Source organism: Nestor notabilis, unplaced genomic scaffold, assembly GCF_000696875.1.
Source record: "Nestor notabilis isolate BGI_N333 unplaced genomic scaffold, ASM69687v1 scaffold33640, whole genome shotgun sequence".
Classification (NCBI taxonomy): Eukaryota; Metazoa; Chordata; class Aves; order Psittaciformes; family Psittacidae; genus Nestor; species Nestor notabilis.
Window position 1 is genome coordinate 36,117 of NW_009911247.1, and position 21,910 is coordinate 58,026.

Sequence of the window (21,910 nt, forward strand, 5' to 3'; positions counted from 1 at the left end):
AACTCATCTCTCTTTAGTCCTGAATCCAGGGTCTAAGTCTTAGTTTTTAATCCTAAATCTACCTGAGTAGCTGTGATGCTTGTGACTGCAGTATGGACCCCTCCATGCGTATGCAACAGGGCTTAAAGCACGTGCTCTTACTGCCTGTGCATGAGCAACATCTTACCTTCTGCCCATTGCGAGCTTTGCCAGGCGACAGCCCAGGATCACCTTTCTGACCCTAAAATGATAAACTTACATTAGTGACATAATCCCAGGACCCAGCCCATGGATGTGCTTCCACTCCTCCAAGCCTCCAAATTTGAAAAACATCTTGTTTTATCTCAGTCTTTCTCTGACATCCCAAGCACATTAAGTCCCCGGGTATAGCTGTTTTGCTCGAGGTGGTTTTGGCGAGTTACTGCTGATGCTAAAGCATTGAGTTTTAAATAGTATTTGACAGTATTAAATTGACTAAAGAAAGGATAACTGGAAGAAGGCAATGTCAGGACTTTTGATGCTCATTAGGTTAGACAGCTGTAATTTCTTCCTTGTCTACAACTACCATCACAAAAATAATTACCAAGCCTATTACAGTGGCTGAACTATCCTTCTTAACAACTTGCAAGATGCTCTTGCTTTTTTAACTGTGGGGAACAGATGAAGCTGCAGAGAAAGTTACACTAATTAGACACTGTGAACAGCCAGAGTAATTGTGAGGCTTCCAGGCTGGCAGAAGCAAGAGGCACACTTTGTCCTAAGTGGCAGTATTCTTGATTTTCCTTTTGAACAACCGTGACGAGAGAAATCACAGTTTAAGGCTGTGATCTTCCCATGAACACGGGCTGGAATTCCAGCAGCATTTGAACATCTGTTCCTTCAAAAATCCCAGTTCAAACTCTTAAAAGGGGAGGTAATGTGTGCACCTAGAGGGATGAGAGGTAGAAGCAGGGAAAAACTAGAAGAGATTTGAAGTCTGCCAAATTCTTTTGGCAGGGGAAAGGGGTAAGACTTGCCACACAAAGCAGCTTAAGTCTGTCTAACATCTCTTCTGGCACAGCTAGAATACAGGTATCAGCCACTGGCTATTTAACACCCCTGGGATCATAAACAAGTTGTAACCTCTCTGTGCCACATCAGCGGCACTGGATTTAAAACTAACTGCCCAGCACAGGATAATGGTGAGGGTTAATTAATGGCTGTCAAGTAAAGTGATTGGAGGGAAGGTGAGACCCTACAAAGGAATAATAGTATTTATTAACTTGCATTTCTTGTGGCACAAAGGTCTAGTTTTAGCCAACTGAGCCTTGCTGAGACTACATTCAATGTGTAGTTCCCACCTTGCACAGAGTGTAAATCTCCCTTTCTCCTCCTCCACCACAAGCTGCAAGGCTCACAGGGAGTGAGACTACTTGGCTACGGACTGTAGGGAGCAGTGCTGATTCAAGGCAGATGCATCTGCACAAGTTCTGAATGAAGGCTGCCTGGTTTCCAAACACTAAATGAAGTCATGCAGATAATCCTGCTTTGCGTGCAGCTGTTATCAGGGCAATTCTCCCACTCTCTGAGCTTCAGAGCAGTCAGTGGGTGCTTCAGACACTTGGAACAGATTAGAACAGCCCTCAGGATCACAGGGTATTAGTTTGCTGCAGCAGGTAGATAGTCACCACTCTCCCTAAATCCTGCCATGTGCTCAGTGCAACGACATTGAGCCATGTAAAGGAATACAAGCCTCTTACGTTGTACCATGGGAGCTGCAGATCACATTAGCGTGATGCTGTGCTTTGCATCATGGTTCTGTGTTCAACACTGCTGAGACCATCACAGAGAACTGCAGTCACCAGTAGGATCTCACGTCCCTAGTATTCAGCAGCAGGGTAGCATCAGGGCCAGAGGGAACAGATGCCTGGATGCGAGGGCTGGAATTGTGGGTTAACTGCCCACAATTCTTGCCCAGCAACCACAACACAGGAATTAGCCCAAGCCTTGTCCATCACTAAGCCACAGCACCTTGCCCACAAGCTTCTTTCTTTCCCATCCCAACCGATTGAGCAAACTACTTCTTCTTGTAAAGGAAGAAATTGTGTTCTTCTGTTTTTTCCTTATGTGGGAGAAGTCTGGAGCTGTACAACTTAAACACCTCAGCTTTGCGATCCCACTAATAGTATTTTAAACAGCAGTGAGCCAAACTGATGAGCTATCTTGGAGCCAAACCATTCACTAAAAGGAAAATTCAGATTTTCCTAGCGCTATAACAAGAGAGGTTCATCCAGAGCAGCTAACTAAGCAAACCATATTCATGTCTGATGCCAAAAGCCTCCAGATGAGAGATGCAAACCCAACTCTTGTAATGGCTTTTAAAAACACACCCTGTCTGACAGCCAACCCTCCTCCCAATCCCAAACTCTATTAGGGCATCCTCACTGCTACAACTGCTTGTTAACAACACCCCTCCTGCCCCACGCTTCCAGCAGCTTACAGGTCACACAGCCAGCCACAGTCCTAGCCCAAGTCTACAGCCATTTAATAGGTTATCTACTATAATCAGTCTTTGCTAACTAGATGTAATGGCAATTTTGCAGCTGCCAAGGACAACAATGAGAATGCAAATAGTGGCAAGAAGCCCCTTTTAAGCAGTTGTGCATTATAAATGGCTGAGAAGCACCATGGGCTAAATTCTCAGGTGGCACAAGTGGGTATAATGCCACTGAAGTCAGTGGAACTTGGAGCTCAAGCTCCAAGCAGGAATTTGACTCATCAGCTACAATCTGTGCAAGAGATCAATAATAAGGTGGCTCCTGCACAGGATAGATTCAGAAACACAGCAGCCCAATAACACAGCAGCAGTGCTCACCAACACATCTGGACAAGCGATGTGCAGAAACACACACATCTCTGCCATGCCACATCACATCCCTTGTGCTGCCTGACCTTATGAGTGCTCTGTTAATTCAGCTGATAAAAATTATGCTCCTGGGTTACTTCCTAAGTGACAGTACTTTGGTGTTAGTCGTTGTTTCCAAGCTGTATCTATCTGGGAAACTTCAGTTTCCTGTCTTGGATTGCTTGTTTTTTCCATGGTATTGTCTATCCAGGGAAGATCTAGTCCAAAAGCCACTTGAGGGCTCTCAGCAAGAGAAGTTCTAGTTGGGGGTGCTCTGTTTTTTTGCCCAGATTGGCCTTCCACAAGACCGTAATATCAGCCACGGGTTGGGTCTGTTAAGAAGGTAGCAAGTCCCAGGTCCAGGCTTGTTAAGCCTGGTGAAGGTTTGAGGCATTTAAAACGTAAGAGGGTGAAATAAAACTTTTTTTGTGCAAAGTCTGTGTTCTGGGACTGATGTCAGAGAAACGAAGGGAAGGAGGGAAGACAAAACTCTGGGATCTGATACACACCTTCCGAAAAGTGCTTCTTATGCAAAGATGTTGCAACCATGGCTTACCAGGCTCTTCCTTCTAGAGGTGAAGTTATGCCCAGGCCTGGGTTGAGCTGCAGCTCTCATCTCCCATTGCAGACTTAGTACTTCTTTTGACAATGCATCATATAGAATAGCCTGACCCTGCAAATGGTGTCTGGCCGAAGTACAATATATCACACAGGCTGACGACACCAGATCTCTGCTGCAGACTGTTACATACATACACACATCCTCTGAGGGCTTCCTGCTGCCAGAGCACGCATTGAGATGGAGGGAAAGTGCTTACGGGAAGTTTTATTTCTAGTAGGAGACCAACTGAAAACAGCTTTACAGCCAAAAGATGATTTCTGACCAGGCATTAGGCTCAAAGTGTTTTAAAAGTAGTCCTATGGCACAGAAACATCATTTGACTCTATAGAGTGGACCAGGCTGAATTTGCAGGACTGGAAGTTAGATAGAACTCTGATGATATAAAAGAGTTATAAAACTCAACAAGTGTGATCTGGAAGTCATTGCTGGAGAATAAATGCAGAACACTAAAATGTAGAGATTTTACAGCCTCACTTTCAGGCTATATAACTACAGTGTAGAATTTAAACCAGCTGCTGTTCACCAGCGTGTCTCCAGTGCCTAATTTTCAATCACATAGAGGCAGTGGGCCAAGTTTCCAGAATCTTTTTCCCAGAGCATCAATAGCGTTCTAACATCTCTGCCTACTGATGAGATCATGAAAAGACCATCTTTTCATGCACAGGACTCTTGCTTGTACCTTTATATTTGGCTGAGACATCCTACAGCTTTCCTTGTTGGTGAAAACCTCTAGTAAGCATTGCCTTTCAAAACTCAACTGTTCTTTAGACCCAGATAGATGTTTTAAAGCTGTTTCTGTGTAAACAAAACCACTAAAACAATCCAAACCAGTGTCCCAGGAACTTCCCAGTCTCCAGGTAACACAAAGCCTCATACACAGGAACGGGCTGGGAATTAAAGCATCTTTCTGTGCACAGTTTGCCGCACACTAACTTAGCTCCCCTCTGGAGCCACATATGTGCTAAAGTCTCATGCAAAGGGAGGAGGAAGCCTCAGCACCCTGGAGGGAGTGTGTATGCAAGAGGAAAGGACCAAAGAGAGTATCTAGAAGGAAGCAATGGAATCAGTTTTGTGGAGGTCAGGGATCCCAGAAACTGGAGAAGGAAGGAGAGATAAGGGAGTTTCAAGAGGAGGAAGGCAGAGGAAGAAGCCGGGTGCTGCCAGTCACCCCATTGCTGTCTGGACCCAAAGGTGGAGGAGTAGGGTGCAAAATCCAGAGGAGAGGAATAAAACAGCAAAGAAATCCAGACCTGGTGAGGCTCTGGAGTGCAAGGACTCCACTGCCCTCACCTCAACATAGTTTGCTCCCTCGCGGGGACATAGCTTAGGCAGTATCCTAATTAGGCAGACTTGGAATTTAGGGAGAACCAAGAACTGAGGCATGCAGCAGGGTCTCAAAAGCACAGGAAAAGGCTTTGGCTGTGCTGCTGGGGGGCCTGTGTGTGAGCAGAGGGGAAAACAGCTTCAGCTCCTTGTTTTGTACCGAGTGAGATAAAGAAAAGCTGCAGTTCCTCCACTGAAAGAGGAAGGCAAAAGCTCCTCATGCCAACCAATACTTACTTTCAGGCCGGGGGGGCCAGGTAAGCCAGGGTTTCCATGGGGACCTGGAGGACCCTAAAAAACACAACAGACATAAAACAGAGTCAGAAGGAGTTGATAGGCATCTGTGTTTGTCCTAGGAGTGTCTTAGTCCCAGGCTGTGCTGTGGCCAGGCTGGAGAGCAGAGCACACACAGTACACGTCACAGCCCAGAGACAGCGGGACCCTCACTGGTGCCTCTGGAGTGGTGAGACTTGGCTACCAGGTCCCACCTATCTCTACGGAAGGGGATGTGTGTCTGTTGCCACAAGATGCGTCATGACAAATGAGATGATTTGGGTACACCAAATATTCCACAACCATGAACAGAAACTACCCTGGGGTCAGGGAAGTCAAAGCTCTGCAAGGAGTCCCAGCAGAAGGAGATGGAGGGAGGCAGAAGGGAGCAGAAGTGTGCTGGGGTGTTAATTTTTTGGCCAAGATTGAAGAGAACAGAAGGAATTACTTCAAGGAAACTATTCAGCTATTTGGGATGAACTCATTTCCACCCCAAGTCAACCAGGCTTTTGCCTTTATAGGTTAGAAAGAGAATGAGTTGCTGGGCAGTAAAACACAGGGAGCAGAAGTCAGACCCTGTTTAAACCATTTAAACCAGTAGGTCTCACAAGCTAATGACACTATCAGAGCATCTACCTCAGGTCACATACAGCAGTATCTCCTTTCACATCATATTTTAAAACCACCCTGTGTATCTTCTGAAGACTATTTAAGGAGTTATCTGGAGAAGCAGCTACGGATAGTTTATCCCAGGATTGTATACAACGTGGAAGATCTGTTAACCTTTCAGGCAGAAGTAATAATTCCAAGTCCTCTCGAACACGTTCCTGGGAGATGAAACAACCTGAAGATTCAATTCCAAGGGCTACTGTGCTGCCAAGACTGTGTGTGAGCTTTACACCACCACGAGGAGCACTTTAATGTACCCCCTAGTTACAACAAGTACAGGCTGGGGGATAAAAAGCCACTCTGACACTCCGCTGTAGTATTTCCCATGAGCATTTCAGCATATATGGGGCCAGAATCTTCAGGGTCTGGTTTCCAAGGAAAATCACTGCATGTGACTGCCATCCAAGTTCAGTTCCCTTGCTCTGTTTTGGGAGAACATCAGGGTGCTGATGTCTATTCAGTTTTATTTTTACTGCACTGTAATAGAAAATGCTGCTTTTTTCTTATTTAGCTATTGTATCTTGTGGTATAGAGAGTTGCTGAGTGCTCAGTGCTATTTCCCAACACATGCTGCTCTGCTGTAAGAGCAATTAAAAGGCCGAGGCTGAACTTTGTAAATGGCATTTATTAACCCAAATGTATTTAATGTCCCATTCTTAAATTCCTTCAAATTTTCAGCCTGAAACCCAATACATTTATTGGCCCATTCTTAATTCCCTTCCACATTTTCAGCCTGATATTCTCAGGTGCTTTAGCCTGGCTGTGAATTTCCAATGAAACTGAGACAACTTTAAAGTAAAGGTGTCTGAGTATCAACTTGTCATTTGAAAACCCATAGAGCTGCCGTAGCCACAGAAACTGAGCACCAAGAAGTCCTAAATAAATCCATATTCCCAGCAAACTATGGCATCGTCTGTTCACCCCATTGGGTGGGACACTGAAACACAGTTTTAATTTGCTGCTTAAGGTGGTGCAGTGAGTCTGTGGTAGCAAAAGAGCTTCAACCCAAGTCTTCCAAGTCTCAAGTATGTATGAAGATTAGCATTAAGCAGCAGAAATCAGAACAGTAAAGTCTCTATAAAAAGATGAGTTCCTAAAAAGCTCTTACACGTAAGCAATAATCTAGGTGGCTCTTAACAGGGTTCATAAATCCAGATTGCTGCTGGATTTGAGGAGGGAATTCAGCTGCTATTCGACTTTGGAGTCAGGCAGTTTGGCTTTAAGCCCATTTTAGTGCAGTTAGTTGAAATCCACACTCCACCATAGCCTGGGGCAGGCTTAAAACAGTGTCAGACTGGAGAGAACAACATGGTTTGGTGTGACTCCTCGCTGAAAATGAGTTTTTCCAGGAGGAAACCTGGAACATAGGGAGCTCAGCCACCAATTCTCCTGGATAAGAGACTAATCACACCTCCAGCAAAATATGGTGCACATTCTTCCAGAGCTAAACCAAAGCACAGCAAGAAAATCATAAAGAGCTTTAACCAAAAGGAGGGTATAGGGAGAATCTAACCCTAGTATCCAGTGGCAAAACATGATTATGAAAAACAGGCTCTTGACAAGAGATGGAGCCTTTATCACTGAATTCAATGAGAGTCATAGCGTGTAATCCCAGCAAAGGAAGGTCAGAGATCCATCCTGTTCCTAAAGACCAATGTGGTCTTATCCTAGTGAGAAGTGGCCACATCCTGCTGATGAAGTGACAGCGGGAAGAGTCCAGTCTGGCACTCAAGAAACTGCTGTAACTCAGCGTGGGGCTTGTGCTAGATGTTCTAAACTGCTCTCATAACGTGGAGAGAAAAGGGTGTAGCCTGGCAGCAGTCCTAAAGAAGGGAAAAAAGAACTGATCTTGATGTGTTCCAACACGGTTAGTCCTGAATCCATGATTACACCCACATTCTTGGCAGAGGAGAAGGATGCGGTGCAGTACAGTTAGATGGGCTGAGTAACAAAAGGTACAGGACAGCATCTGCCTCGGGAGCTGTTAGCAATGCAAAATCTGAACAGGCAGGCCTTACACATTAATCCATGCACCAAGCTGGAAGCCCCAGTAACAGTCATCCTGCCCCCAAGCTATCCTCTCTTGGTTTATTAAACCCAGTCCAATGTTCATTCCTCTTCTACTGCACCCAGAATTACACATCTCCAAACAGTGCTCCCAAAAATAGCCTTCTTGTCATGGAGAAGCAACTCAAGAGCTAATCTCTTTGTAGTACTATATTTAATTGCTATATTTTACCCATGTTATCCTGAATTTAATTCAATTTCCCATTGATATCTAGAAATTGGGATTCTCCCAGACATATTTATCATCAATGCATTAGTTCTACTCTTCTTTTCCACTCACAGGATGGGACGATGCTGAGACCACTGAATAAGAAAGTCCCACAACATGTATTACTGTTTGCATGTGTGCCTGTTCAACTACCTGGTCCCTTACAGTTGCTTTGGGTGCCTTAAAACTGCTGAAACAATCCAATTTATTGCAAATGCAAGCTTGCAGCTGAAATCTTCCAAGCCTTGCACCAGAAATTCCATGGAAAATTTTACCGTGGGACAGCAGTAGCCCAAAGCTCAGTGGCATGGAGACCAGAACAATCCCTGAATGTGTTCTGCAAGGGAGGGGATGGGGTTCCCATCTCCCTGGAATGCCTTTTACGTGAATGATGCTACTTGAGAACCACACTGTGCCACCCAGTTCATCTCAGTGGCGTGCCTGGAGATGGGACTCTGTTCACAGAAGCTCTTTTATGCGTAATGGTTCCCAGCCCTCAAACATTAACAAAAGTGTAACTGTGCACAGTACTCACAAAGAGGGGGGAAAATCCTACAAACTCCTGCTAAATGCTGGAAAGCTTCAGACGGAGCAATGACGACTCATTCAAAATTCACTATGTCTTGGGGTTTTACTGAGTAGAAGAAGCAGCTTTTTCTACTCCTGACCTACAGATCCCACTCTGACCTCTGGCTTGCTGAAAAAAATGAGCTAAATATTTGAAGTGAAGCCAAACAAACTGTTTCTTTAAACGCTTCTATTCAGAAATTGGAAAATCTTCCTCATGGAATGAGGGTACTGGGGAACCTCTGCAGCTGAGTTAAGTTCTTGCTTGTTTTAGGAGGGAAGCCCTGCGTTTTGAAGGAAAGGGAGACTTTTTGCAACCACGGACCAAATGTAACAGAGACATGTGACATCGGGACCCTGCAGTCTTTCGGGCTGCTAAGGTTCACAGGAGAATGGCGAGAGATTCCCAAAGCATCAGGGAGCGCATCCGTATTCTAGTCACCCATCCGTTTGGATTTCTCCTGTTACTGTATCAGAGAGGTTAAATAAGAGCAGCTGCAGCATGCCAGGCTTTTTATTCCCAATTCTGCCTCTGACCTGTTGTGTGAACATGGGTAAAGCGCCTGCATTGTACCTGAGTTTGCTCACCTATTACAGATGGAGATAGACTTCCAGTGGGACCTGGCTTCCTAAATTAAAGTGTTTTGGAAAGTCTGGCTTTCCCACTATTGCTGTCCTGGGAGTGAAGACAACCACCACTCTTGTCTCTCATGTATCAGCTCACTGTCTCCTCCACATAGAAGAGGAACAGACAACTAGGATTGCCATAGAACTCGTCTGAAAGGCAGCATTTAAGACCAAGTGTCATGGTTCACAGCACTTTGGTGCTAGTTTGCTGGTCTAACTACACTGGAATGAGTCACAATTTGTGATCAACATGGATGTGCTGGCAAAAGCCCCTCGTGCAGACAGCATGGGAGTGAAACTAACCAAGTCCTGGGTGAGGCAGAGATAAGTCACAATGGTGCAGAAGTTATTGCTCCTTTGGGAGTCCTTTGCTGACAGTTCCTTGTTGAGCTTGTTAGCAGAGCTCTGCTAGCAAATCCCAGCCTCTGTCGCTGCCTCCCCATTCAACCTTCATGTTTGAAGAAATGCAAAGGTCACAGACTCATAGAATAGTTAGGGTTGGAGTGCAGCACACATCCGTTACATGGAACTGCTGCTCTTGTACCTAAGTGCCTCCACTCATACACAGAGCCGTGGGAAAGCTGTTCCACTACATGCCACATTCATACAGCTGGGGAAACCCTTCATTGCTAAAACTGCCCTTCAAGAGGCATCTCAGATCTTACACAGACACTTGCCAAGGTGCATTTACCTGAGGAGAAGTGGCATGGACAGGTCTCTTGCTTGTGCCTCAAATTCTTTAATACAGAAAAGCTGAAAACAATTCTAGCTGGACACGGAGAGGAAACATGCTGTAAAGCGTACGGCCAATACAGTAATATCTATACAGGTTTGCAGAGCTCCTGGGAAACTCATTAGCCATCATTTCTCATCATCAGAATTACAATATTTTTACTCCTTCCCCTTGGAGTCCTTTACTCAATAAGAAGAAACACCCAGTTTTCATTTGCTATATACCTCTGCCTTCCCAGCTGCAGAGGGCAGAGCATTGGTGTAGTCTGAACCTGTGTCCATGGATCCTTGATGCTGAGAGATAGGGTGTAAAATTAATTCAATCCTTCTAAACTGGGGACTGGCTTTTCAAAATTGAGAAATTGTTGTTTTCAAGACGACTGCAGTATCCACTACCTTGGGTTGCACTTCAATGTGAGAGGTGTCCCGGACACAACCTTTTTCATGCTATTACGAAGACTGGCATTTGTCACTGCAAACCAGGAGGCATTGCTTACATGGAAGAGCAACACCTAAACTGCACAGACAAGTCCAGTGTATCTGCTAGTTTATCTACTTCTCTGCTGGAAACACAGAGGCAGAACCATGGGATGAGCCAGCTTTGCTTCCCAACTGCCACTGACCCCAACCTCAAAGCAGAAGCTCATGAGGGCTTTCGTTTTACCCTGACCAGTATGAGGAGAGAAAGGGAAATGAACCAGAGACAGTACAGAGTTCAAAGGAGTGGAAATATTGAGCTACGTCAACAACAGAGCAACTTTATGGGCTTCACAGCTACAGAAGGTCAGGAGTCTAATGCTGCTACTGGATTTTCACATGAGCCAACTAATTGTATAAGCATTAATAATGTAGAAATTGTGCAAGCTACAAGAGTGATTACACCTCATCCTTTAGATCATACACTGCATTGGTGGCAAGAAACAAGCCTTCCTTTCCCCTGGCACTCAACACTGCAAAGTTGCACATAATATCCACCTCCCCTTGAGAGCTCCTGTCTTGGGCTGGAGCCTCAGGGACACCTCATGGGTTACCCATGGGCTGGTGTAAGAGCTCTGCAACTGGTTCGTCTGAGGATCAGGTTGGGCAGAGGTAGAATAATCCCTGCAGCGATGCACATCTATTTTTATGTGGTTCATGCACAACAAAAGCAAAAGATGCAAGAATTCCCCTAAGCCTGTCTTAGTTTCTGGCAGCTCTTCTCCTCTGCAATGAAATACTTAAACCCCAAAGAGCCACAGGAAAGAAAAATACTAGAAGAAACACGTTGCAAAGTCAAAACAACTGATGCACAGAGCAGTTCTGTCTCCAGTGCTCCAGGCCAGACATTCACAGATTGACCCTTTTGCCCCTTCCCAAAATTAGCACAGCCTCTTCACAGAGGTCCAAGCCAAGCCAGGCTCAGCTGTGCTGAGTGCTTCCTAACTGGGAACTCTTTTCTGGGATGATTCTCAGCACCTCTGGCAGGGACTGAGCTCCAAAATGCACTGTTGCTTATTGTCTTTTGGAGGACCATCTTAAATATAGGATGGAGCATGCCACAGCTGGAGAATAACACAGAAAGGTTCTTCAGAGCAGGTTTTGGTAGTGGAATTTGGATGTAGAGATGCAATTTGGTCATTCACACATGGGATGCAGAGATGTCTCGGTTTGCACACCACAGGACTGCAAGAAGTAACACCAAACAAGTCTTATGAGTAGGGCAAGAACCACCTTCAGCCTTAATGGGGACTTGCTAAGAACTGCCAGCTCTGGGCAATTTGCTGATGTGGTTGCAGCTCAGAAGACATCAGAGCTGCATGACCAGTCATCCTGGTGTTTCACTGTAGGAGGTATCTAACCATAGAATGGTTTGAGTTGGAAGAGACCTTAAAGCTCATCCAGCTCTAACCGCGTGCCATGGGGCAGGGACACCTTCCACTGACCAGGTTGCTCAAGGCCCTGTGTCCAACCTGGCCTTGAACACTTCTGTTGTATATAAAACACGTATATATATGATACGAAACACGTTTTATATATAAGCATCAAGCTCTTGAGCTTAAAACACATGAGCTTGGTGCTCGCCTTACACTTACAGTCCAAATCAATGCTTGTAGCTGTTGATATCCATGCCTAAAGGGCTCCTGCAGAGCTTTTGGTTTTCACTGTTGTAAAGAGAAGGTGCATTTATCTTTACCGGTTACTGCAAGATCTCACAGGACTGTACCAAGTGTCCTCAGGGAACGCACAGCCTTCTCGCTCTTAGCATCTCGGTTGTTCTTCAAAGACGTTACATGGGGTTGAGTTTTAGCCAAGTATGTGTGAGGAAATCTCCTGCTGCTGCCAGGCCAGGATGCTGCCTGGATCACGGATCCAAATATTCCCTCCTTCCAGCCTCAGACACCTGCATCTTTTGATTCCTGACCCACGTCAGTTCAGTGCTCATGACTGTACCTTGTGGGACAGCACCATGTTAACACGAAATTGATGCCAACAGTTAACTGCATCCAGGTCAGGCATGTTGCCCAGCTTTGGGAGACTACTTTTGCAGCTAGGCCAATGCAGAAAGCTTTGCTCACAGCTAGCTACAGCACTCAGCACCAGATGTGTCCTCAGCATAACACTTAATGTCTAAGATCTGCATCAGAAGTTAATGTGGGGAGGAAGAAATTGAGGAGTTTGCAATGATCTTGTAGAATAGCTAAGACATTTTGCTCTAGACCTTGAAAAGGAGTCAGAGAGCAGGTCTCAGTCTGAGGAATGCAAAAGCTCACTCCTGTGTGTTGAGTCCTTGGTCCTAGACCATGGTCCCACTAGTGAAGGTATAGTGATGGTGAAGGAGCAAAAAGCAAGCCATTTGGAAAGCTGGGGAGCGTGAAGTACAGAACAAAAAGCAACCAAAGCTCATATTCAGCACTGGGTCCACAAGAAGGAACAGATACTGGAAACAAAATGAGACAGACAGAGTTCATTCTTCTGACAGCCATTTGGAAACATCCAGCCCCAGCCCTTGCAATGCCAAACCTTAGCTCAGGGAGGCTGCAAATCACCAGTGTGGCCTCCTGAAAACCTTAAACAGGGAATGAGAGAAAGGAGGAAGGCCAGACCTCAACAGTGGGGCTTAAAGCAATCATAACTCAGCCACGGGAACATACAACAGCCCTTGGAACAGCACAACAGGCAGATGCAAGTACAAATGGATAGGAATTCTACATCACTTACTCGAGACCCTCTCTTGCCAGGTGGTCCTGGTAAGCCCGGCAGTCCTGGTGGGCCCTAGAAGAAGAAAAGTAAGTATTAATGATGGTTCTATAACAGGAGGGTGCTCCTATTTCCCTTCAACTTATGCTGTTACTATGAAGGGATAAAACGCCGCGCACAGCAACATCTGCACAAGCATGTACTTCCATAGAGACAGAACCTTCACATTGTTCTGCTGTGGACCACATTCCCATAATCACAGCTGTGTTTCCACCTTCCTGGACCCATGCTGTAACTGTCTCTCAGCTTTGGAGTTCCCTGCTACGTGCTAGCACACAACAGAAGTAATGTGTTAGCACCTTGGCAAAGGAAGAACATCATGTGTTATAATGTACATCAGCTAAGAATGTATAGTTCTTGATATTGTAGGCTTCTAGATGAGTTACAACATAATTGCATCCTGTCATTTTGTAGTAGAATGTGATAAATGCAATAAAACTGGTGTCAGTGTTGGATATTCTTAACTATGGAATACAGGAGAGGTCAACTCATGCATGTCAGAGTAGTGGGGGTTCTTGGAAGAGAGTGAGAACAAAGTGGAGATATCAGGCGCCCAGCTGTGCACTGATGTGAAACAGGTTAGGAAAAAATACTCAATAATGTATCGAGCTTGAATTTATTCATTTATTTATCCATTTTTTCAATGAACTGGAGAATTCAGCTTTCTGGAAAGCCATTTACAACTCCGAGTAACTCCTCAAAGCTTCTTTTCCCCCAAGCCAAGCATGTCTAACAAGAATAACTGTTAATTAAGCGTCTCCCAGAGGATTTATATTCTAGTAGCTTGTTATAAAAGATGAGTTTCCATTGCATCCAGGGGAGAGACAGATCCAGAGCAGCAGGCTGAAGGATGTTTGGAAGGCAGTCTGAGCTCTCCAACTGCATGGTGGGCAGGAGCAATGCTCCATGGGGAAGAGGGGTGCATTGCACAGAGCGGGACCCACTCCCCACTGGCATCACTACTGTAGGACCTCACTTGCACCACCACCCCGAGCAGAGCCTGCTGCTGAAGGGTTGCCAGGCAGAGCTGCTCAGGCTCTGCAACACATTGCTGGCCCTGAAGAGGAATGGAAAGCTCATGATCTCTAACACAGTTTTCGGGAGTCATCAAGTGTGTTGATTCAGTAACAAAACCCCTGGAGATCCCTACCCTGAATCTCATGCCCAGGATAAGATTCTGAGCAGAGAAAACTTGCCTGAGCCAGATAGGTAACTGATGAATACATACTCTCCTAATATTACCAACCCTCCCATTACCATCTTACTCTATATGATTCTATGATTCCCATAAGCAGCAAATTAATTAGTATAAAAGCAATCTTTCAAAGACATTCAGCCAAATGTGGTACCATAGGAAAAAGTCAGGGAGGAATAAACAGAGCCCCAAGCATCTCTGTCTGTACTGCTGATTTGTCAGGACACCAAATGAATCATAACATGTTTTTTCTGCAGTTAGTTCTATCCATGGTAAGGGTGACAAGAAAAAGATTGTTTTACAGTAAGAGCCTACACAGCATAGAATAGACCCATTCTGAGACAACACAGGGATGGACTTCAACACCACATCAGTCTCTGCTATCACCCAACACTGCTGCCTGCCCTGAGATCTCCAGTCTCTATAGGCTGAAACACTTCATCTGACCCCTCTGCAAGGTGCTTATTGCTGGTAACACCATGTTACTGGTGTTTGTATGAACAACCCTTATTGATACAGCTGACCCTCACTTCAGCAATACACACAACACGTTAACCTGCCATTGTGCCAGCTCAGGGCCCCGTGCATAATGCAATTATACAGCTGTGCAAATAGACACACGGTTCTGGGGGTTTTCAGCCTTGTGGATAGTTGTGCTCCAGAATCCAAGCTTTTATTAAAAAAATCCCCTTAGCCTTTAGGTAAGAAGGTAACTATCAAAACATGAATCCAATGCAACTGATACAGCAACAGCTATAGAGTTTACCAAAGATGAGTTCAAGTCCTTAATGTCTTCTCCGTCAAAATCCATTCCCATTTACCCCTAGACAAAGAAGTAAAAGCGAAGATGCAACTGTCTGAACTGCATTCCCTGCGTACCAGGGTTGAGGTGACCTTTTCCACCTTCCTGCTAACAGCAGCTGCAATTGTACTTGGCCACCTGAGTAAAATACTTCTCCAAAAATGTGGACTGTTCACAATAAACTGAAGCAGGCAAAAATAAGGAGAGAGTTAATACCTGCACTGGAGCGGGAATATGGAGTTAAGGAGTCTGGCTGAACAGCACAGAAAGAGCAGCACGTAATTCAGGAGTCCCTACCACTTTGCTTTGGTTTAATTTACCTTTTCTTCAGCCTTTTTTATTCCTCTCCTAAAAAGCAAAAGGAATAAGGTGACCGTGGGATGAATGGCTAAAAGGTGCCAGCCACTACGGTAACTGCATAAGGCAAGAGCACGACATCTGTAAATCAGAAGCAAGACAAGGTGAAAGAGAACTAGGGTAGCTGGATGAACACACATAGCTGTGAAATGTAAGAATTGCAAGATCACCTTTTGTCTTTAAGGTCCCTTCCAACCCTTGCCATTCTCACACGATTCCTGAGCAGCTGGATTGGATGGGACGTGTACTGCACCTTCCCAGTGGCTCATTTCTCCTGCCCCGTGCACGTGCCTCTATCATCCAGGTCAAGCTCTCGAACAAGAGGCCCATGTCAGAGAACTGGCTTTGCCTGGGGAGAGCAATACTGAAACACACACGGAGAAAAACGCACATCCGGAGAGGCAGCCAGAGAAGAATGAGACTGGATCAGGGCCCAGCTACTTACAGATGATGGATGTGGTCCTGCTTACATCGTACGGCTCCGAGACATGGAGGGTAACAGACGTCTATCAACGAGGCACCATGCAGTGAGCTGCCAGGAGTCTGCTTGGAGGTGGTGCCTGTGCGGTCCCTATGCTCACCAGAGACATCTCCACCTTCACCCGTAGTGCAGAGGCGCAGGGAAGAGTTAAACTGATCACACAGAGCCTGTGTGGATCTTTCCATTATGCCCTTCAAGAGCATCCTTAGGGAATTCCACAAGGAGCAGTGGGAAGGGCTCCGCAAGGCAGGAAGGTTTTCTTTCTCTGGCACTTCTCTGCTCCTGCCCTCCCATTGCATGAACACCTCACAAGACCAGCAAAGCTGACAGCCTCCTGCAGCGAGCTACTGCTCCTAGCACTTTGGTTCTTGCCTCTCTGGCTTCCTGCCTGCTCTGCAAACTGATGGCAGAGAACACACACACCCTGCTATCATACAAAGCAACATCAGAGATCAAGGAGAAGCAGGGCAGAAGTAGATACTCACTCTCTCTTCTCAAGCCAACAGCTGAATTGTTAACCAGCCTGAACAGTTCTGTGAAGCACCTAATAGCAGCCACATAAAAGTTTAACCCTTCTCAGTTTCCCACGGTAGCATTAGGAACAATGACTGATCCTACCAAATGATTATAGGATTTATTCTAAGCTGCTGCTGGGAAACTTCCTGGCGCGAAAGGGACCTCTCTTTTTCTTAGCTTTTGGAGCTTCAAATTGCAAATGGAAAATTAAGCTAAGTTGTCTGAAAGGGAAATGAATTGGGCCCTGAGGACAAGAGAAATCTCACCGTTTCCTCTTGCTGCTGAGACCAGCCCGTTCATATCTCTGCCTCTCCCCCATCGTGACCCTCCTCACACTTCCCTCTGCCTGCAGCACTGCCCCTGGGAGCTTGTGTCTTTAGATCTCACAGTCTAAGCAAGGCTGAACCTGCCGGGAGAGGGCTTGGAGGGAAGCATAATCGGTGCAGGAACTGGTGATGTGGGAAATGACTCGCTTCCTTTCGGATGCCTACTGAATTAACTTGCTCAGATAGCCAAGTATTCCTGTTATCGTTCACCCAGGAGCAAATTACCACGGACACAGTTCAGCTCATATTCCAGTGCACAGCTGATGGACTGACACATCTATACTTTGGGGTCTCTCTGATGTATTTCTGCCTCCCATGTTCTGTACCCCATTAGTAGTACAGTTCTCCTTTACCCTAGACAAGGCTGTGCTTCAGGGGTGGGCATCCTGCACTGCACAAAACACTGCAAGGACTGAAGGGAGAACATTCTTTCTCAGATGCTAATGTATGTGGTAAAAGCCAGCTTAAAAGGGAGTTCAGAAAGCACATCAAAAGCTTCTCCCTACATTGGCATTGAGTTCTGAGCAGTGACGTTAGCCCTGCAGATAAGAGAACCTGTCTTGTTTTCTTCCCAGAGGAAGATGAGGCACATTTCATATGCAAGGCCATTGCCATGGATCTACTGTTTAGCCTTGTACCTCTGGAAAGCACCAGCACAGAGGGACTGAGCAGCTACAGGGGCAGCACTAGAATGAAAAATCCCCTGCTCGGGGGAAGAGAAGACCTCATCTTCACAAGACATGCTAACCCTTCCTAACCTCACCATCCTGCACAGAGAGGGGGACAGGACCTAAACTAAAACCCAGCTTGAAGTACTGCCTAAAGTAAACCTGGAGGGCTTTTTTTTGGGGGGGAGGGAGAGGAGGGAAATCAACATTTTGGTTCTTTCTTCTCCAAGGCAGGCTGATCATGTTAAATTTGGACACATCTGGGTTTCAACCAGCCTAGAAAGAAAAACTCTCATAATCCTGGCAGGAGCAGAGGTGTTTGGGGGGAAGCCAGTGTTGTAATACGAGTTCCGCAATAGACACAGATGTTTATTCTGGGTCTGTACAGCACCTATCAGAGACAAATCCTTGTCCACAGCTCGATTCCGAACAGAGCAGCAGCACAATACGTAACCAAACGTTAGTATTGCAGCTTGATGAACACAGCTTTTCTACAGAGGCGTTGCAGAAACAATCTCTGCAGGAGGCACTTGAGACTTGAGCAATGTCAGACCTTGGAAGGAAGTCTGAAGGGGTATGAAAAAACAGGGAGCTCGTACTCTGTCACTTGTAAAAATACCTGTGTGTATTGCCACAATACATCCCTACATCCTTTTGCAGCACACTTATCTCAAGCACACTTTCAACTACTGCTCTTCAAAATCACCTTTGTTTTACACAAATAGAGCTCTCAGATTCTCAGTCTTTTGCCTGCAAGATGATTTCCCTTTGGGGATAGTTCTGGTTAAATTAGCAAAAAACAGTGATCCAACTGTGTGAGCAAGGCTAAAACTTTTCCCATGAATTATACAAAACATGTGATTCTCTATTTTTTTTTTATTAATATGACTCATTCATTAAGAGACATTCAAACACATTGTGTGTTCCTCAATTTATCACAGACTATCAGCTCGAGTAGCCTTTTCTGGTACAAGAAGGATTGGAAATAAGCACTTCATATTTTATCAGCGTTCCCAATCACCTCTCTCTCTCCCCTATTCACTGATTGATTTGGCAGGGATTGCTTCTCTATGAAAGGAGCCAGGCTCCAAGGCAAATTGCTCATGCAGAAGATAGAGCAGTCTAGACTGGGGATGCGCTTAGAAACACATGTGCTGGTGGAAGAAGGCTGCCTACAGGGTGCCACCACATCTCCAGCTAGGGCTCCTGGCCATGCATCACAGCGTGTGCAGGGGAGCTCGAGGTTACTGGTGCTTCCACTCAGGCTGTTTTCCAGCTCAGATACATGCTCCCCCCATTCCCACTCCTCTTGTGTTACTTAGTGCTTCCACAGCCTCATAGAGAACTCGGCCCATTCAGTGCCAGGGATTTTCTTCCTCTGAAAATAACCCTCAGACACTCCTCAAATAGTCAATATGTTTGGGTTCTTCTGTTTGTAAGGGACAAAAAGGTGGGGCATTACAGCTTTACTATACAGGAGGAGAAAGTGGGTGCACCCAACTGGGGTCACATCACTCTGCAAGCTGAGCAAAGGGCCCTGTGCAGCAATGGGACATCTCCAGCAAGGCTCTGCTGAGGTGCTGCGGGCAGCCACGGGGATAATCCAGAGGGAGCTTTGCCAGCTGCTGAGTCAGTGCTGCCTTCCTGACTGAGCATGATGATTGGGTGGTTTGTGCTATTTCCCCCCTCTCCAAAAGAAATGCTGAGCCGAGATCCCAAATGTTTGTGGTTATTAATGGTTCCCAAGAAATTCATCTTTTTTAAGAACATCCCCTTTCCTCCTCCAGCCGCCCAGCAAACCCAACATTCCTGAAGAATTAATGTGCTGCCACTAGTTGCATGTGGGATGCAGTGGCTCCGTTTCCTGTTGTGGAGCACTGTGGTGGTGGTGCAGGATTAATCCACAATGGGTGCTGCTGTTTATTGCTAGGTGAACAGACCCTTTTAGCCCCTTGCTTGCACTCCTCTAACCATGTGGACACCTCAGTTATGGGGATGGGGCCCTTCTGCACAGTTAAAATTATACCACAGTTATTTTGGTAACATTCACAAAGCCAGAATTGCAGAGACCACACTGAGTCATCAATGCCTCACACTGCGACTGTCATTCACATCCTGGTTTTGGGACGATCAGGGTGAAAGATGGTCCCTTCTAAGTGGATGTGGACAAGCAGGGTGCTGTTGGCTGGCAGCCTCCTTCTGCCCATAAATGATAGAATCATATAGAATCTTAGAATTAGAGTTGGAAAGGAGCTTAAGATCATCTAGTTCCAACCCCTCTGCCATGGGCAGGGACACCACACACTAAACCATGTCACCCAACACTTGGTCCAACCTGGCCTTGAACACTGGCAGGGATGGAGCATTTATTACTTACTTAGGCAACCTGTGCCAGCTCCTCACCACCCTCACAGCAAAGAACTTCTTCCTTATATCTAATCATTGCCAAGGTGGCCCCAATCCTTGCTGACCAGGTAGAAAAGTTTCCCACACACACTTATCTGCTGAGAGTGACAATTTCCTTGGTGACACCTTGTACCAGGCAACACAAGTGGGAAGCCTATTTAATCATCTTATCCGTCCACCCATGTGCCAGACTCCACGAATGACATTCCCAGCCCCATCCAGGGAAAGTGGCGGGCAGTGATATCACACAGCAGAGCAGGAAGGGATGCACTGACCTCATCAGAAACGCCTGCCCAACAGCACAAGGCCGGCGCCAGGTAATTACTCAAGCACGGAACATTTATCAGCACTTGCTCTGAAACATGCTCGTCTGGCCATGGAAGTGCTCTATTAGTTTCTCAACATGTCATCCCTATTCCAGTCTTTTCTCCTCTTTCTCTTCCCACGTCAGAGACATCCAATGAAGTGTGGTACAGAGATCTCCAAGTGAGTCACAGGAGCTATTGAGCATCACACGCAGCCAGCACCAGCCAAACCATAACCTTTCCCTCCCAAAGTGCCGACTGTGTTTCCAGCAGTCAAAGAGGAAAAGGCCAGACAAAGCCTCAAAATGTTCTCCTTTCCCTCAGTTCGGGACTCCAGTTATTCTCAGACGGAATGGAAAAAATCCTGCCACCTCTTCCCTCAGCCCTCCACAGCCTGAATCTGTTCCTTTACTATGATTCACAAGCTGAGAGGGCTTTTCCACTCCAATTCAACAATAAGCTCTTTACATTGCAGGGAGAAGTGGGGGCTTGGAGCTCGGTCACCCTCATGACACTTGCAGGTGAATAAGGTGGGAAAGGTCAGGATTCCACTGGGCTCAGAACACTCCACCCTGATTTAGCCCTTACAGGTAAGCAGTGTTTTAGGAGAAGTTCAGAACTGCTTCATTTCTCCTCTTGGAAATATGCCTGAAATGACTCTTCATGAAACACAGAAGGAAAAACCACTGAGTCTCATTCTGTCTACTCAGGGATTTAGCAAAACTTCTCCAAGCACAAAGCCTACATCAGGGATATGAGCCTGTAAAGCCAGGCAGGGGTGCAGGGCTGCATCCCCTGCCCAGGGCAGCATCTTTACCTCTCAAAGTGGGAACCTTAGAATAAAACACACCCGATGGTGACTCCCCACCCAAATTACAACGCGAGAAATCAGCGCATTGCTCTGAAACAGGACAGGCAAGAAATGCAAACCTAAAAGGTGAGCACCCAGCAGGGCCTTAGGGACAACTACCGTTATCACCTTAGGTGTCACTTGCAAGACAAGCAGCACATCTGCAGGCACAAGCGCTGTTGATAGTGTTCCTTCAGCCAGCCTCAATATTTCCATTGTAAACCCTTCTCTCACTATTTTAAGAAGTCAGCTGTAATAATTTGCTCTAGGCTGGAACTTGGCAACACAAGACTCCGTCTGGGAGAAACTTCTTTTACATGTACAACCCCTCACACACACAATATAGCGAAAGGCTCGGGCTGGAACACCAAATCCTCCTAAAAGTTGGCCAATTTAAAGATCCTGTTTGCATTCTTGCACTTAAAGAAAAAGCAGCTAGCAGATAATTAGTGTGGCCTGACTGCTTTTAGCATTACAAAATGTGTGTATACTTTTACGATGGCCAAGATATACACCCTGAGAGTAGTTATTGTGCGTGGAATGCAGTAGTTAAATTTATAAAGGAAGCTCTTTGCACGTTTTAAATGCAGGCTCTGAGTAATAATAATAAGAAATCAACTTACACCAGAAAAAGAGAGGAGAGTTTGTTTAAAAAAAGTAAATCCTGGAGCAATCTCTGTACTTGCATTTACTGGAATGGGGCACTCTTGGAAATGGGGATATTTTGGGTACTCAACAAATTAATAACCAGTGTTAAGTAATAGATAATCTGGAGCATGTTTCTGAGACATTTGGGTTTTCTTTGGAAGGGGACCA

The 21,910-nt window shown here is 45.8% G+C and overlaps 1 protein-coding gene across 1 annotated transcript in view; it reads right to left on the bottom strand.

Moving 5' to 3' along the window:
• LOC104405237 (collagen alpha-1(XXVII) chain-like) overlaps positions 1-21,910 on the bottom strand; it is a 36,452-nt gene that overhangs the window by 13,784 nt on the left and 758 nt on the right. The window contains exons 2-4 of the mRNA XM_010013889.1: positions 13,150-13,203; positions 5,046-5,099; positions 167-220 (exon numbers count right to left, since the gene is read on the bottom strand). Of these exons, the coding sequence (XP_010012191.1) occupies positions 167-220; positions 5,046-5,099; positions 13,150-13,203 (162 nt within the window). The remainder of the gene's footprint in view (positions 1-166; positions 221-5,045; positions 5,100-13,149; positions 13,204-21,910) is intronic.